The sequence below is a fragment of the Rosa rugosa genome, chromosome 5 (assembly GCF_958449725.1).
Source record: "Rosa rugosa chromosome 5, drRosRugo1.1, whole genome shotgun sequence".
NCBI classification, from domain to species: domain Eukaryota; kingdom Viridiplantae; phylum Streptophyta; class Magnoliopsida; order Rosales; family Rosaceae; genus Rosa; species Rosa rugosa.
Window position 1 is genome coordinate 4,596,501 of NC_084824.1, and position 16,427 is coordinate 4,612,927.

The 16,427-nt window shown below is 38.8% G+C and overlaps 1 protein-coding gene and 1 long non-coding RNA gene across 2 annotated transcripts; both read right to left on the reverse strand.

The window, feature by feature from the left end:
- Positions 1 to 1,057: 1,057 nt before the first annotated feature.
- LOC133711083 (E3 ubiquitin-protein ligase RDUF2-like) lies at positions 1,058 to 1,912 on the reverse strand. The gene has a single exon (XM_062137254.1). The coding sequence runs from the start codon at positions 1,601 to 1,603 to the stop codon at positions 1,058 to 1,060; it is 546 nt and encodes a 181-aa protein (XP_061993238.1). The 5' UTR covers positions 1,604 to 1,912.
- A 229-nt stretch (positions 1,913 to 2,141) lies between these two features.
- Positions 2,142 to 10,098, reverse strand: LOC133707999 (uncharacterized). Its single transcript, XR_009845489.1, has 2 exons — positions 9,661 to 10,098; positions 2,142 to 2,588 (listed from the first exon to the last, which is right to left on the reverse strand). It is a non-coding gene; the product is annotated as an uncharacterized LOC133707999 (long non-coding RNA).
- Positions 10,099 to 16,427: the final 6,329 nt, after the last annotated feature.

Genomic DNA, 16,427 nt, shown 5'->3' on the forward strand with positions numbered 1-16,427 from the left:
CACGCCGGACATAATCCCGGACGTTTGGCTCTGGCTCTTTAGCATGCTAATCTCATATCGGCGCAGTTCTTTCTTCGACTCCCCAGGATCTTGGTATTGCCTGATACGAGTTCTTTGATTGTCTAGTGAATTATTCTCATAGCTGTGGAAGACTTTGTAGACAAACTCTATCCAAAGTTCCCCTTGACGGTGAAGCTGGTCTAGTGCTGTTATGCTAGTGGGATTGATGTGACAATCGAAGTGATTTTCCTCGTGATTCACTATCTCCATGGCAAGTCAAAATGAGACCCGTCAAAGAGAGACTACTGGAGATAGGTATGGAAGAAATAAGTAAGCCGACCGCTAACATATATATTAACTATTAAGGGGCCTATATTAATTGTCCTATAAGAAACTGGACTCCTTGTCTAATATATATGAAGGTTTCCTATTCCACCACGCTATAAGTTTCCTAAATGATGACACACTTTCTTGATTGTGAAGTATTCCTTTTGTTTATAGGATACCAACTTCTGTTCGGAATACAAATTTAATTAGCTTAGGGAAGTAAATAAAATCTTAAGATCAACACATCTCAAAAAAAGAAAACGAAAATCACAACACTAAATAATATTGCAAAATAATTTGCAGAAACTCCAACTTCAAACCTCTCCTCTAAGTTACATCAAACTTGGTTTCGCATGCTTGGATAAGCGCAGATCTCGCATTCTCCTTTCACTGAAAAAAGATAGTAAAAGTAAGTAAATAAATAATACTCTAAGTCCATTTTCCAAAGTAAGAGATGGTGAAGAACAAATCAAAGAATTGATGAGCTTCTTTCAATTTTAACTTTTATATTGTCATTGTCTACTGTTCGAATCAAGACTGTGTGATGAGTGACCCGTCAGGATATCATGAAGTTGAGATTTTTTTATTTATTAAGCGTCGTAAAAATGAGGGGGTTTAATTAACTAAACATGAGATAACATGAAGTCAAGATGTTTAACGTAATTATTACATCCTCAACAAACAAACAAAAAACCATCAAATTAAAAAGATAAACATGAAATTATACATATTAATTGCTCTCAATAGTAGGCATCTCAAAGCGGCAAACTGGGCAATAATGACTCTCCTTGAGCCATCTCACAACACACCCGTCGTGAAACACATGTTTGCAAGGCATCTGCATAGCATAGGATATTCCTGCAGTACTCAATTCTTCGAGACAAACAGTGCAGACATCTTTTTTGTTATTCCCAACCCTTACCCTCTTCAACAACTCCTTTATCGACGACTCACTCGCAGGTTTCCTACCAATTTCATCTTCATAATCACTTGCTAGGTTTTCTTCTTCTTCTTCCAGTTCCATTAAATCGCTCGTAACTTGACTGAACCAATAACAAGTCTCGCAGTGAAGCATGTAATAGTGCACTTCTTCGATGGTAACTTTCAAAGGCAGAACCGTCCAACCACCACCCATGTTACAATATTGCCAGTAGCCGGACGTTTTGCAGTTCAAGGTGATCAGATCCACGGCGGACAAGTTCTGCGAGGGGTCAACTCCAAGCGACGACAGCGTCCGGGAAAGAAGAGGGTAGGAGAGGTTGGAGTGATCTACCATCCACAGATCAAATTGTGTGTTCACTTCCTGCTTTATCTCTTGCTGATCATAATCAATTAAGTGTATATATGTATATGAATTTTTGGGATATAAGAAGAGGTGCTGTTTCACTTTGTAAACGAATTGGATGAAAATTTGAGGTGGCAGTGCTGGCACTGAAGGTGAATTAGGTTTCTGATCGTGTAGTAAGCTGCGTGTCGATTAGAGGCTCGACGCGAAAACTGAGTTGCCCCATGACCCAAGAGTACTCAAAGATCTAACTTATTGATTTCTCATTCACTTGTAATCAATAAGCGTAGCGTATATATATTTCACAATTATTCATGAATAATCATAGATTTATATAGGCATAATGGTCTTTAATTCCAAACTGGAAGAGGAAAACTGAGTTTCTCTTGCCTAGTATGATAATTTCAGCCAATTAAGTGCTTGTTAGTTAAGTCACAAGTGATAATTAATGTTCTGAAATATACAAAAATACTTCATTGTTTTTTTTTTTTTTAAAGAATAAATACTTCATTGTTCATGGTCGTTATAATAGAAAAATAAAATAGAAGTTGGTATTAATCATAAGTTCATAACTCAATAAGAGGATCGAATTAACTCAACCCTAATTGGATTTTAGGTTTATTCGATCTACAATTACTCATGCATATTGAAGGAACTACGTGGTTCAGTCCCATATTCATATATACAAATGAATTTTAGCTAGCTACCTCAAACTACACACTTTCACTTCCTATGCCTACGCCTGGCTATGGTGCTTGCCTCAAATTAATCGATGCACTCGCCAGTTCAAGAAGTTTTGACTACTCAGCTCTGCGCTTTTCACGCTTGAAGAGACCACTAGAGAAATGAGAACAGCCACTGCCAAATGATGACCAACCAATTAGTTGGCTCGTCATGTTCAGTTTGGTTCCCCTCATTCTCTAAATCGCCCATAATTGCTGAAGTATAGCCCAGCAGCATGATGCAATTCTTCGATCTGCATTATGTAATTTACCAAGAATCATCAAGAAGCAATTAAAGAATGAATTATGTTGTAAAATGGAAATGTTTCAGAAAATGGAGAGAGTTTTGCTTCAAAGAACTTGAGAGAGAGAGAGAGAGTTTTGATGCAGAGAGGGAGTGTAGTATTTTCTGTTTTCTCTATCATCCATGGATGAGAAATGGATTACATATATAGTGGAAGGCAAGGAACATATAGCCTAAAATCCTCCATAAAACAAGGACCCTTAAAGTCCTCCTTAAAACATGGATCCCCTAAAACTAGGAAAGAGGAAAGCATCTTCTAATATACAATAATTTACATGATATATCCATAATAATTTACAACACTCCCCCTTGGATATTTCATGTCAATAGTGTTGCCTAGGCTGTGCGCTTTTAAGTTGTCTCGTCAAAAACCTTGCCAAGTAATAAAAACCCTTTGGGAAAAAACAACCTTGGTCGAAGGAGAAAAAGAGCACAACGCGCATGAGTGTGAAGTAGTAATATCACAGCTTCGGAGATAAGTGGAGTCTTCTTATCAGCATCAGAAGTAAGTAGCATGTCTACGAGAGGGATGCATTTAGAGTTGCTACACCAAAACCTTGCCCGGTAAACCCAGTGGGAAAAACCCGTGGTCGAAGGGAAAAGATGAGCAAATGCATATATGTTGAATCAAAAACATCTTCAGGATGGAGCGACCATACTAAAAATGTGCCTCGTTAAAACCTTGCCAGGTAATAAAACCCAGTGGGACAAAATAACCCTGGACGAAGGACAAAAGAGTACACGATGGTCAAGTGGGTATGCTTCTGGATACTCCCCCTGACTCAACTCCTCCTGAAAATTACATGTTAGGTAATTCAGATAATTTACGTAGACCAATACCTTGTACATGCTTCTGGAATGTAGATTTTGGTAGTGACTTAGTGAAGAGGTCTGCACGATTGTCTTCAGATCGAATCTGCTTGACCTCAATCTTCTGATGCTCCTGTTGTTGCTGATTGAAGAAAAACTTTGGTGCAATATGTTTTGTGTTGTCTCCTTTGATGAAACCTGTCTTCATTTGCTCGATGCAAGCAGCATTATCCTCATGGATAGTGGTTGGTTCATCAGTGGTGGAATGCAGTCCACATGTGCTTTGAACATGCTTTGTGATGGCTCTCAACCATATACATTCACGTACTGCTTCGTGAAGAGCTAGAATCTCAGCATGATTCGAAGAGGTAGCAACAAGGGTCTGTTTTGTAGACCTCCAAGAAATTGCCGTATTCCCAATGGTAAAGACATAACCAGTTTGGGAACGTGCCTTGTGTGGGTCTGATAGATAGCCTGCATCAGCATATCCAACAAGGCGAGCATCATTCTGAGGATCAAGGGGGTTTGATCCATTTCTTGATGCATAGGGATAAAATAAGCCCATATCAATCGTACCTCTAAGATAACGAAAAATATCTTTTATACCATTCCAGTGGCGGCGTGTTGGTGCAGAGCTATATCTAGCTAACAAGTTCACAGAAAATGAAATGTCTGGTCTAGTGCATTGAGTCAAGTACAATAATGCGCCTATTGCACTTAGATATGGGACTTCTGGTGCCAATATCTCTTCGTTATTATCTGCGGGACGAAACGGATCTTTCTTAGGATCTAGACTTCGGATGACCATGGGTGTGCTTGAAGGTTTCGCTTTATCCTCATTAAAGCGTCTTAACATCTTCTGGATGTAGTTTGATTGATGAAGCAGAATCCCATCAGCACGGTGCTCAAGCTCCAGGCCGAGGCAGTAATTCGTTCTCCCAAGATCTTTCATTTCGAATTCAGACTTCAGGTGCTTGGCGGTTTCTTTGATCTCTTCAGGAGTACCAATCAGATTCATGTCATCGACATAAACTGCCACAATTACAAATCCAGAACTTGTTTTCTTAATAAACACGCATGGGCATAGTTCATTGTTTACATATCCCATCCCAATCAAATATTCACTTAGACGGTTGTACCACATCCGTCCAGATTGTTTCAATCCATAAAGTGAACGCCTCAAACGAATGGAGAGGGTGTTCCGTGGTCTAGAACTATTTGTATCGGGTATCTTAAGTCCTTCAGGAACTTTCATGTATATCTCTGTATCAAGATCCCCATAGAGATAAGCTGTGACCACATCCATTAGCTGCATATTCAGTTTTTCAGAAATTGCCAAACTGATGAGGTAGCGGAACGTTATAACATCCATTACAGGAGAATATGTCTCATCGTAATCAATCCCAGGGCGTTGAGAGAATCCTTGCGCCACTAGACGAGCCTTGTATCTTACAATCTCGTTTTCCTCATTACGCTTCCTTACAAATACCCATTTAAATCCTACAGGTTTAACATGGTGAGGTGTGGGAACGACAGGTCCGAACACTTTTCTCTTTGTCAAGGAATCTATTTCGACCTGGATTGCTTCTTTCCATTTTGGCCAGTCGTCTCTACGTTGACATTCATCAACAGAGCGAGGTTCGACATCATCGCTAGTTATAATTTCAGTAGCTACTGCGAATACAAATATATCATCGATGATAATCTCATTTCGATTCCAAATCTCACTTAAGCATGCATAATTTATCGAGATTTCTCTATTCTCGAGAGTGGGTTCAAACGTTGGAGCGTCCCCCAACGTTGTCTCTTCTAGGACGGACCCATAATCTGGAATTATCTCGTGAGATGGATCAGTTGAGATCGCGATGTCTAGTGGATTCGTTTGTGCTGGTTTTACCCTCTTCCGGGGATAGGAATCCTTCGAACCTAGTGGTCTACCTCGCTTCTGGGCAGGGACATGTGACTGGTTAGCCGCCATGGTCGTACCTCGTCCATCCGGGACAACGCGTCCTACAGGGACATCTATTCTTGCAGGCACATTTGCAGCAGGTATATGTGATCTCGTCACTTTAGCTAGATCAGAGAAAGCGTCTGGCATATTTTGGGCTACACTCTGTAGATCTAGAATTCTTCGCACTTCATTATCGCATTGTGCGGTTCGGGGATCAAGATGAGACATAGTGGGGACATTCCACGTCAATTCACGTCGTTCATCAGGAACGGTAACGTTCTTATCTCCCCCTAACGGCGGGAAGACTGTCTCATCAAAGTGACAATCCGCGAATCTAGCGGTAAAGAGATCGCCTGTCAAGGGCTCTAAAAAGCGTATAATGGATGGGGATTCATAACCGACATATATGCCCATCCTTCGTTGAGGACCCATTTTTATACGTTGTGGCGGCGCAATTGGCACAAAAACTACACACCCAAATACACGTAAGTGCGAAACATCAGGTTCGTACCCAGTCACCAACTGTAACGCGGAATAAGGTTGGGTGGCAATGGGCCTTAGTCGGACCAACATGGCTGCATGCAAAATTGCATAGCCCCACGCAGATACTGGAAGCTTGGTGCGCATTACCAAGGTCCGTGCGATCATTTGTAATCTTTTAATGAACGCTTCTGCGAGACCATTCTGGGTGTGAACATAGGGAACTGGATGCTCAACATTAATCCCGAGGGACATGCAATAATCATCAAAAGATTTTGATATAAACTCTCCGGCATTATCAAGTCTTATGGACTTGATTGGATAATCCGGGTGGTGAGCCCTTAATTTAATGATCTGGGCAAGGAGTTTAGCAAAAGCAGCATTTCTTGTGGACAATAGTGTAACATGTGACCACCTTGTCGATGCATCAACCAAAACCATGAAATATTTAAATGGTCCGCATGGTGGTTGGATAGGTCCACATATATCCCCTTGTATCCGTTGTAGAAAAAGGTTGGAGTCTTTTTCAGTCTTTGCATATGATGGTCTTATATTTAATTTTCCCAATGAGCAAGCTTGGCATAATGTGTTACTGTACACAAGATCCTTATTGGTAAGGGGATGCCCGTGGGATGAATTTAGGATACGGCGCATCATACTTTGACCTGGGTGTCCCAAACGGTCATGCCAAAGCAAGTAGTTGCTCGAATTGGTTAGCTTCTGGCTGGTTATGTGATTCGCCTCAATCGATCTAATGGTAGCCATGTAGAGACCACTCGAGAGGCATTTTAGCTTCTCCAATGTCCGCTTCCGGCCATACAAATTGGAGGTTATGCAAAGATATTCCACTCCTTTTTCCTCAGTGGTTTCAACGTGATAACCATTGGCTCGAATATCCTTAAAACTCAATAACGTTCTTCTGGAACGTGGAGAGTATAGGGCCTCATTAATGGTAAATTCAGTACCATTGGACAACATAAATTGGGCTTTGCCATGGCCCTCTATCAGGTTGGATTGTCCTGATATAGTTGTCACAGAGGTATGAGTAGGCAATAAGTTTAAAAAAAACTTCCTATCTTGGAGTATGGTGTGCGTAGTAGCACTATCAGCCAGACAACAAATTTCTCCACAAGACATGCCTATTCATATATTTAATTCAATGGATCACATGTATGAAAATAAATAATTTTATTGAATTAAACATCCAAACATAACAAAATTATGCAAAACTAATATTCCAAAGATCACCAAAGATAAACTGAAAAATAGAAAGCATTATTCATAACAATAACATAGATATGGCACAAGTGCCTATTATGTCCATGTCCTCGAGTTTTCAATCCTCGATGTATCCATTAGCTGCTTGGAAATCAGTAATCTCCAAGGTGGTATCCATAGGGAAATCAGTAATCTCCAAGGTGGTATCCATAGGGACTGACTCTTCCACAAGGTTGGCCTCTTGAGTTCCGCGTCTGGCGTGATACTCTCCTATCTCTTCATCTGTTGCACGACAGGTGCGGGACCAATGGTCAGTGCCTCCACATCTATAACATAGATTATGCTGATTTTGAGAGCGACGGGCCGGACCAGGGTTCTCTCTAATTTGAGCCTGTCGGACTTGGGCATTTCGGTTTCCACCACGTGGGCCTTGTCCACGTCCTCCTCGACCCCTTGGGCCATTGCCTGGGTGGTCGCGGTCATATGGGCCATTTCTGGGTCCATTTCTTCGTCCATGCCTTGGACGTTCAGACCTTCTTCCCCTTCCACGGCCCCGGTTCCTCCTTCCACGATTATTTTCGTGATGGGCAATAATATTTGCTTCAGGCAAAGGAATTGCTCTAGTACCGGTGGGCCTTGCTTGATCATTCCTCAAAAGTAGGTTGTTGTTCTTTTCAGCGAGCAACAGGATGGTGATTAATTCAGAGAATCTAGCAAAGTTTCTTTCCCTGTATTGTTGCTGCAGGACCATACAGGAAGGAGGGAAGGTGGAGAAAGTTTTCTCCAGTAGGTCAGCTTCTGTGAGCTCTTCTCCACAGAATTTTAGGAGTGACCGAATCCGGCAGATTTCAGAGTTATACTCATTGACAGTCTTGAAATCCTGGAAGCGTATGTTCTGCCAATCGTGTCTTGCTTCCGGCAAGTAGATGGCTCTTTGATGGTTGAATCGCTCTTCTAGAGCGACCCAAAGAGATCGTGGGTCCTCTTCAGCTAAATATTCCACCTTGAGTGCTTCTTCCATATGTTTCCTGATGAAAATCATAGCCCTTGCCTTCATGTCTTCAGGGGTGATGTTGTCAGCAATAATCGTTGATCTCATCTTATTTGCAGTCAGATGAAGCTTGACATCTTGGGTCCACTTGAGATAGTTCCTTCCGGAAACTTCCAAAGCGACAAAGTCAAGCTTGTTGAGATTTGACATTCTCTACAAGGATTTAAAGGACAATAGTTAGTGCTATGGGTAATAACTTCCATAAGCAATCAATAAGAACTTCAGGTTCCATAACATGATACTAAAAATCGGATTAAACATGTATAGTGAATTTGTGAAGGAAACTTCAAGTTCCTTTTATGATACATGTGAACTTCTGGTTCAATATTTATGTATGAATTTTTTGGTTCAATGTTTATGTGTGAACTTCCGGTTCATTAAGTACCTACATTCCTCACATATATATTCTTAATGCAAAGAATTTAAGCGGGTAAAATATTTAAATTTAATATGAGCAGGTAACACCACAAAACATTATCATAATAAATAATGAAGGAAAGATGTATCATTATCACAAAGTCCAAACAAGTATATATAGATATTCGTCACAATATACATGAATTGATAGCTAAATTAAAAGCTATTGATTTTCCTCTTTCTTTCCCTTTTTTTTCAATCATGCCAATTATAATGCAAGAGAAATAAGTGTCTCTCATAGAGGATTAAGTTAAACTAGATGCTTCAACAAAAGTCATAAACTGTGACTGCAGTTCCTACTGAACAACAGTCAAAAAACGAACTGAAACACTAAGCAAAACTACCCAGAAAAATATGAAAATTTACAGAGATGTACTAAACATATAAGGATTCCAGCATACAAAATTTGGTGAATTTTGGAGTTGAATTACTATTTTAAATAAATACTGGAACACAGACATCAGAAGGTAAAATGAAACAGCGAAATTGGTTTTTGTTTGGAAAAACCTACTTGGTTGTAGAGCTTGTAGACTGATGTTGATTGAATGATGAACTACCTCTTCTCTGCAACCCAAGAGTTATTCACCTCTTCTCTTGTCAATTTGCAATCCGAATCCTAGAGCTATTCGTGCTGATAACGTGTTGTAAAATGGAAATGTTTCAGAAAATGGAGAGAGTTTTGCTTCAAAGAACTTGAGAGAGAGAGAGAGAGTTTTGATGCAGAGAGGGAGTGTAGTATTTTCTGTTTTCTCTATCATCCATGGATGAGAAATGGATTACATATATAGTGGAAGGCAAGGAACATATAGCCTAAAATCCTCCATAAAACAAGGACCCTTAAAGTCCTCCTTAAAACATGGATCCCCTAAAACTAGGAAAGAGGAAAGCATCTTCTAATATACAATAATTTACATGATATATCCATAATAATTTACAACAAATTATATATAATAACTAAAATTGTCTTGGACCGTACAATTTAAGAAGTAAAAGAGTTAGAATTCAGAAAGTAAAGATTGAATTAATGCTGGCAAATATGAAGCCAGCATTCATGTAGCGTATAAATCTGAGAAGAATTTATTGGCCGGGACTAACTCTTGTTGACGATGAATAATGTATAAGTAGTACTACTGCAACCAGATGGCACCCAGAGTTCCCCCAAACACTTCAGTGGGATAAAACCAAAATACTTGAGCTACTCACCCTTAATTAATTTTTAATTAAAAAGGGTCTCGACTCTTGATACTAACTACCCCAATGAAGTATTCAGGGGAACTCCAGGTAACAACTGACATGATCTCTTAATGATTTACCTTTGCTATGTTTTGGTTTCTTGGCGATGCAATAGAGGCCTACTATTTATAGCTAGCTAGCTGCATATATAATACGTATATATGTATAAGCTAAAGAAAATTAACAAAGCCTAACTTGTGGTACCAATGTATGTATGTACGAGAATATGATTAAACACATATATCCTCGTACATACATGGGATTGATGAACCTGGTCTGAGTTTTGGGGAAAATGGTGGTGAGAGGAATGTTGTGGAAACGAGTGGTCACATGCAGGCTAGCTTTCCCCAACCTTTAGTTTCCATATATTGTTCAGTATTGCACGCATATCCTCTCTCCAATCCTTTTCGTATATGGATAGGTTTATTGATCAAATTAAGGTCATACTTTTAAGATCAAATCTTCAACTTTAAGCTAAGTCCCACTATAGTGACTATACTTGGCTAATTAACTAGCTATCCAGGTTAATTAGATAGGGACGATCCTTTCAAACAACGTCGTACTTATAAAATTGTTTATGTGCTTAACTAAGCCAGTTAAGATTCAATATTTCGTCGTCGATCACGGAATCGGTGAGTAATCTTGTTGATGCTCAACTTGGAGAAACTTTTTAATTAGTTCGATTTAGCTAGCTCAACCAGTTGCACTCCACAGGTTTCTAAATTAAGAAGCCCTTTTTGTATAATCAATACGCTAGAATTTGGTAAAGATTTCTGAAAACGAAAGGCTGGGCAATTGGATAGCTACGTAGCAAAATAGAAGATCTAACGGGATCTGTGTCATGACCTCTCACCTCAAGATTCTTATCCTCATAGTCTCATACCCTTCAATCTAACCCATATGGTTGTCTAGGTTCACTGCCTGTATTCTTGTACCGCTCCATCATCCTCCACCTGGCTCTCTGCTTAAACATAACCAAAGGCAACACTCTAATTCTGAGGAGGGTATGTAAGGCTTTGAGTTTATTATACATATATACATAGCTTTTTCTTACTTGAAAACGAGTTCAATTTTCTTATATATTCACAGTACGTAGCATCCATACTGCATGCATATTTATATATTTACACTTTGCATTCTGTTCTTATATATAGTAACCAAATGAAATAGATACTTCTGTATTGTTCTCTTTTTTAGTGTTCAAATTAAAATCAGAGACTCGGGGAAGGAGGACGAAAGTCATGTTTGAGAATGCGCATGGAGAGTCAGCCAAGGATCCAAAGAACAAAGTTGGACATGTATCTAGCTCGTTAATAAAATACTTCTGGAGGTCCATTGTACGTACCACTCGAAGATTATGTTGGTCACTGTTGATCCAAATGGAGATCCTTCTTCTCTTTGTTTATAGGTGTAATTACCAGATAGAACAAACAAGTTTAGAAAACTGCTTTGAGAATCAAATATGCACCACAAAGACTACACAACAATTTGCTAACGCAGTGTAAACCTCTCCACTGAGGAAACTTCACTGCGTGGCTTTTAATGTAGTCAACACGAGAAAATCAATCCACTATAAATCAAATGAATTTATAGTATACAAGTAGTGTTGTTCACAACAATCACTTTCACTTAGCAACAAATGCTAACTTGATTTATAACTGATCTAACTTCTTACTTAATCACCACACTATCAATATGAGCCTATCTTCTAATCTTCCTTGATCTCAACTTCTCACTGATCTTGATAATGAAATATGCAAGTGACAGAGTATGCAAGGAAATACATGAAACAAGCAACGAGAGTTTTTCAGAAAATATTTTGTGAAAACATTTGCAATACAAAGGAACAACTTCTGATCCACAAAAAACTCTCCTTCATAAATCAGTTTAACAACCTTATATAGAGGAGCAAGACTCCCCCTCAATCACATCTTTCCTTAATCACCGAATAAGATAAATATGGAAAAATTTTAAAACTGTTTTGAATATGCAATCAAATCTCTATTGGATATGCATTTTGAAAGCATTGTAAATCAATTTAGAATCATGCAAATTATGATATGAATTAAAAGACACCTTCATATCAAGATCAGTGAGCATGATTTCCTTGATTTTCTCTTGGAGATCCGATTCTGCAATCTTCCCTTATAACCTTGAGCCACCAGAAAGATAAGAGAGATATTCTCCTAATCTTTTGCAACTTCTGATCTCCTAGCAGCCTTGGGAGAGTATGTGTTGAATGGTAATAACCTAATATACTTACAATAGGGTTTTTGTCCATTTATCCCATTTCTAGGGATTTTTTTCCCACTTACCCCATTAAGTTTTTTTAATTCCCTCTTACCCAAAACACTCTAAGGAGGTCTTCCCTAATACCCCATTAAGGTTTTTTTTTGTTTTTTTATTTTTTTAATACCATTTTACCCTCATCCCTTTGTTACGTAGAGAGAGAGAACCCATAGGAGACTTCGCCGAAATCCGTCACCGGTCGCCGGAATCCGGTCACCGATCGCTGCCCACTGGAATTTTCTAAAAACATCTATTGCCCCTACTAGACGTCTATTGCCCCCCAATAGAGGGGCAATAAACTTCTATTGCCCCCTAATAGATGTCTATTGCCCCCTAATAGATGTTTATTGGGGTCTATTTCCCCCAATGGACATCTATTGCCCCCCAATAGAGGGGCAATAAACTTCTATTGCCCCCCAATAGACGCCTATTGCCCCTCAATAGAACTTTCGATAGCCAGAATGAGAACTAATATTCCTAAAATTAGACAAATAAAACTTTGATTAAAGGAAAAAACGAAGAGATTATATCAATTTTAAAACGTCTATTGCTCCTCAATAGACATTCAAAACTTTTTTTCTTTCCTTCTGTCCCATTACTTAAAAAAAAAAAAAAAAATTGGGCACATATAAACACATGCTCTGCCCTGTCCACATTCACATCCAATGTAATGTGTATCTACATAGCACAACGCCAACCATGATGACAACAAACAAATAGACAAGAAAGACTCGTAAATGAACCTACGGAAATGCATCGCAAATGGCTTCTCTGCAAAAACCCCAACCACCCGAGAACTATAACAATCAAAACCCATTATGGATGCGCTTCTTCTTTTCTTTCTGCTGCTTTGCGGCGCACCCTTCTTTCCCTGCCCGCCCAGCGCAACCCCTAAAGCCCATCCAAGATCTACGCCCTCCTTCTCAACCTCCAGGATCTGATTGGCGCATGGAACTGCTGGGATTTCTCCACGCCCTCCGCTCCCTGCGACTGGCGCTACGTCTTTTGCGACGATACTACTCGGGTCTCTGAGCTCCGCTTGCCTTGCCTCCAACTCGGCGGCCGACTCAGTGACTCGCTCGTGAATCTTACAATGCTGGGGAAGCTGAGCCTCCGGTCAAACTCCTTCAAACAGCCAACAAACAAAACTCGCCAATCTCAGGCCTGAGGTGGTGATGATAATGCTTCTCGATCGAAACGCCACCATCACCGACACCGTCTTCTTCCATGGACGAGTACTTCCGCTTCAGAGTGGCTCGATCGGAGCATGAAGACTCGTAAATGAATCCAAGGAAGGATCCGGTGAGAGAGAGAGAGAGAGAGAGAGAGAGAGAGAGTGCAGATATTGGAGAAAGCAGAGAGAGGCATAGAGGGTACATGTAATTAATTAATTAAGCTAAGGGTAAAACTGTCATTTTGCTTTAAACAGGGTAAGTATGAATAAAAATTTGTTGTTGGGGTAAGTGAGATATTTTTGTTCAATTTTGGTGCTTTGGGTCAAGGACCCTTGTTTATATTCCAGATATAATTAGCTAAGTAAGCTACGCCTGTAAATTTGAAATTTCAGTTCTGTAAGATAGAAAAAACCTGGACAGATGTAAAATAAGTAAGCTAACCGTTATTTTAATTATATAAAAATATCTAATAATCAAGGAGAATGAAATCCACACTCCTCATTTTACAATTCACACTCCATGAGGCCTAAGATTTATGACCTTAAATCCTAAGTGTCATGTAAGCAAATTTTATTTTATTTTATTATTTTTTTGAAATTTTTTTTTATTTTCAATTCCACATAATATATCTTGCCACATCATACTATTGCAACACCAACTTTACCCTTTTATATTTCCTTTTAGATGTTAGGAGGTGAATCAATTACATTAATGAATTTAATTAGGTGACAAAAAAAATATTAGCTATTAAATATGTATAATTTAAGAGATATGTCTACAAATTCTTTGACCAATATTTTTCTTCATTTAATTAAATTCTTTCCTATTATTTTTCTTTCTAAATAGTATTAATATATTGAATTAGGTGTCAAGAAATAGACATTAACATTTTCAAAAAAAAAAATTTCGGCATTAACTTTTCTTTTCAAATATTGATTAATTTCATCCAAAAAAATGCATTAATAAATTGAATTTGGAAAATACGTACGTATGTCTAAATTAAGAGGTAAGAAAAAATTTCATGTTAATAGCAGCAATAATTTATTATCTACAATCTAAATAGGGAGAATTTTTCGAACAGTACCTGAACTAAAGGTCAATGTGAATTAACGTGCCTCACTTTACACTAACTACACTTTGGTACGATATATATAGATGTTAATATAAAGAGAGCTCTGACTTAATACACATTTACGCAAGCGTACGTATCATTGTCAAGATAGGGAAATATTATGCCCAAAGTTTATCGTACCACGGGGATTAGTGGCTAACCCACAATCCTTGGGTAATCGGAAATAAAGACACTTAGCAAACAAAGAAAAAATAAATAAAATAAATAAAAATACTATTCTAAGGCACCAAGCCTTAGCAATGCTCGGCTTTGGTTTTCACCCAAGCCTAATCAAAAATAATAGCCTAGTGATGACTATTTACAATGAGGTAGAAATTCAATATTTTGAGAGTTGATTTTAGGTTAACAAAAAGTAATGAAATGTAAAGCAATTAATAAAAATGCAAAGAAATCAATAAAAGTGTAAACAATATAAATGGGAATGTCGGGTGCTAGGGAGGTTCCTTCACCCAAATTCTATGTGTCGGAAGCTAATATAATGTAGATGCAAATCTCCTACTTTGGCGGTAGTCGTATCCAAGGCGGTTCAAGGCTCAAAGACCGAAATTCTCATTCATGGTATTCCTACTCCGGTTCAAGGGTCGTAGGGACTCACTTGACATGAATTAGAGCCGGTTCAAGGGTCCCTAATTCACATCAAGAGGCGTAGAGATCGAGGAATTAGACTACTAAGCGACCCGCCCGCGCAATCACGCAACGGGTGTAAATCACCATGCTTATAACCCCTCGAATACGAAATTGAAGATTTCTAGCTTAGGGATTAGAATGGGTCAAGCCTCTAACTCCGTCCTAGACATGCTCAAAATACACACCCTAGAGTTGACTAAGCTCCTAGACATGCATTTTAACCCAACAAAAATAGATATAAGCATCCATCATATGAAAATTGCATCATTACATTAAATTAAACATCTTTTACACAAAATTTGGGTTAGGGACACAACCCTAACCCCCAACAAGGAAATTACTCACAACTCATAATCATAGACATCAAAATTACAAAATTCAAATACAAAAGAGAAGAGAAGTGTAGGAGAAAACAAGAATAGTCACAAATAGCTAAAAAGCTAGCATGACTAGTCTTGATTTACAACTCCCACAATTACCCAAGTCTTGAATCTTGTAGAGGAGAAGTCTTTGATGAATCTTTGAAGCTTTGGGTGAGTAAATCCTTCAAATCCCTAAAATAAAACTAAAGAAAATATGGAAAGTGGAGGAGAAGAATGGGGAAGAGAGTGAGAGGAAAGAGAGCAGCCCAAAGGCTGCCCCCTGTTTTGGTATGCGCGGCGCTGCTCGGTAGGGTTGAATCCGTCTGCCCTTCTTTTAAGAAGGAGAATGGGTGCTGCTTTTGTTAATTGTGGTCGTGGTCTAGAGGAAGGATAAGGATATGGGTGAGGTGTCAGCACCTAATTGGATGTAGAAAAATGAAAGAAGATCAAACCATATGCTGGCGTGAAAGAGAAAATGATGAGGAATGGCTAGCTGCACGTGGGGGATAGCTTAATGCCTTAATTCCACATTGTTTAATTAAAGCAATTTAGTTTAAATAAATGTTAAGCTGCCACACTCTCTATTGAGGAAAGGAATCTCATATGATCTGGAGTCTTCGTTATTGCTATCTTAATTAAGAGATTTGTATTACTATAGTTAGTCCTATAATTATGGATTAGATTAGCATCTTTGTTATATAAAACGTTGTAAACCATTCTGAATGTATTGAAGTTATTACATATTATTCACACTACCAAATCTCTTTATGGTATCAGAGCAATCGCTCTTGAGAACCTAGAAATCTACACAAACAAAATACCTCATGGCTGGTGACGAAGAACAACAGGTTATTAAACACAAGAAAGACCAGAGCTCTTCCAAGACCTCAAAATCATGGGAGAATTCCAATGATGGCCACCTGCTACTAGAGCAGTTGAATTCGATCAAACAGCCTTCAACCAATCTTGTTGGTAACATTCCTAACTATGAGGAGCTCTCGGGTAAAGCATTTGCCCTCTCACAAGATAATAAAGATGTCACAT

Excerpts from the sequence above, each read along its gene's own strand:
- LOC133711083 (XM_062137254.1), bottom strand. The coding sequence starts at position 1,603 with ATGGTAGATCACTCCAACCTCTCCTACCCTCTTCTTTCCCGGACGCTG.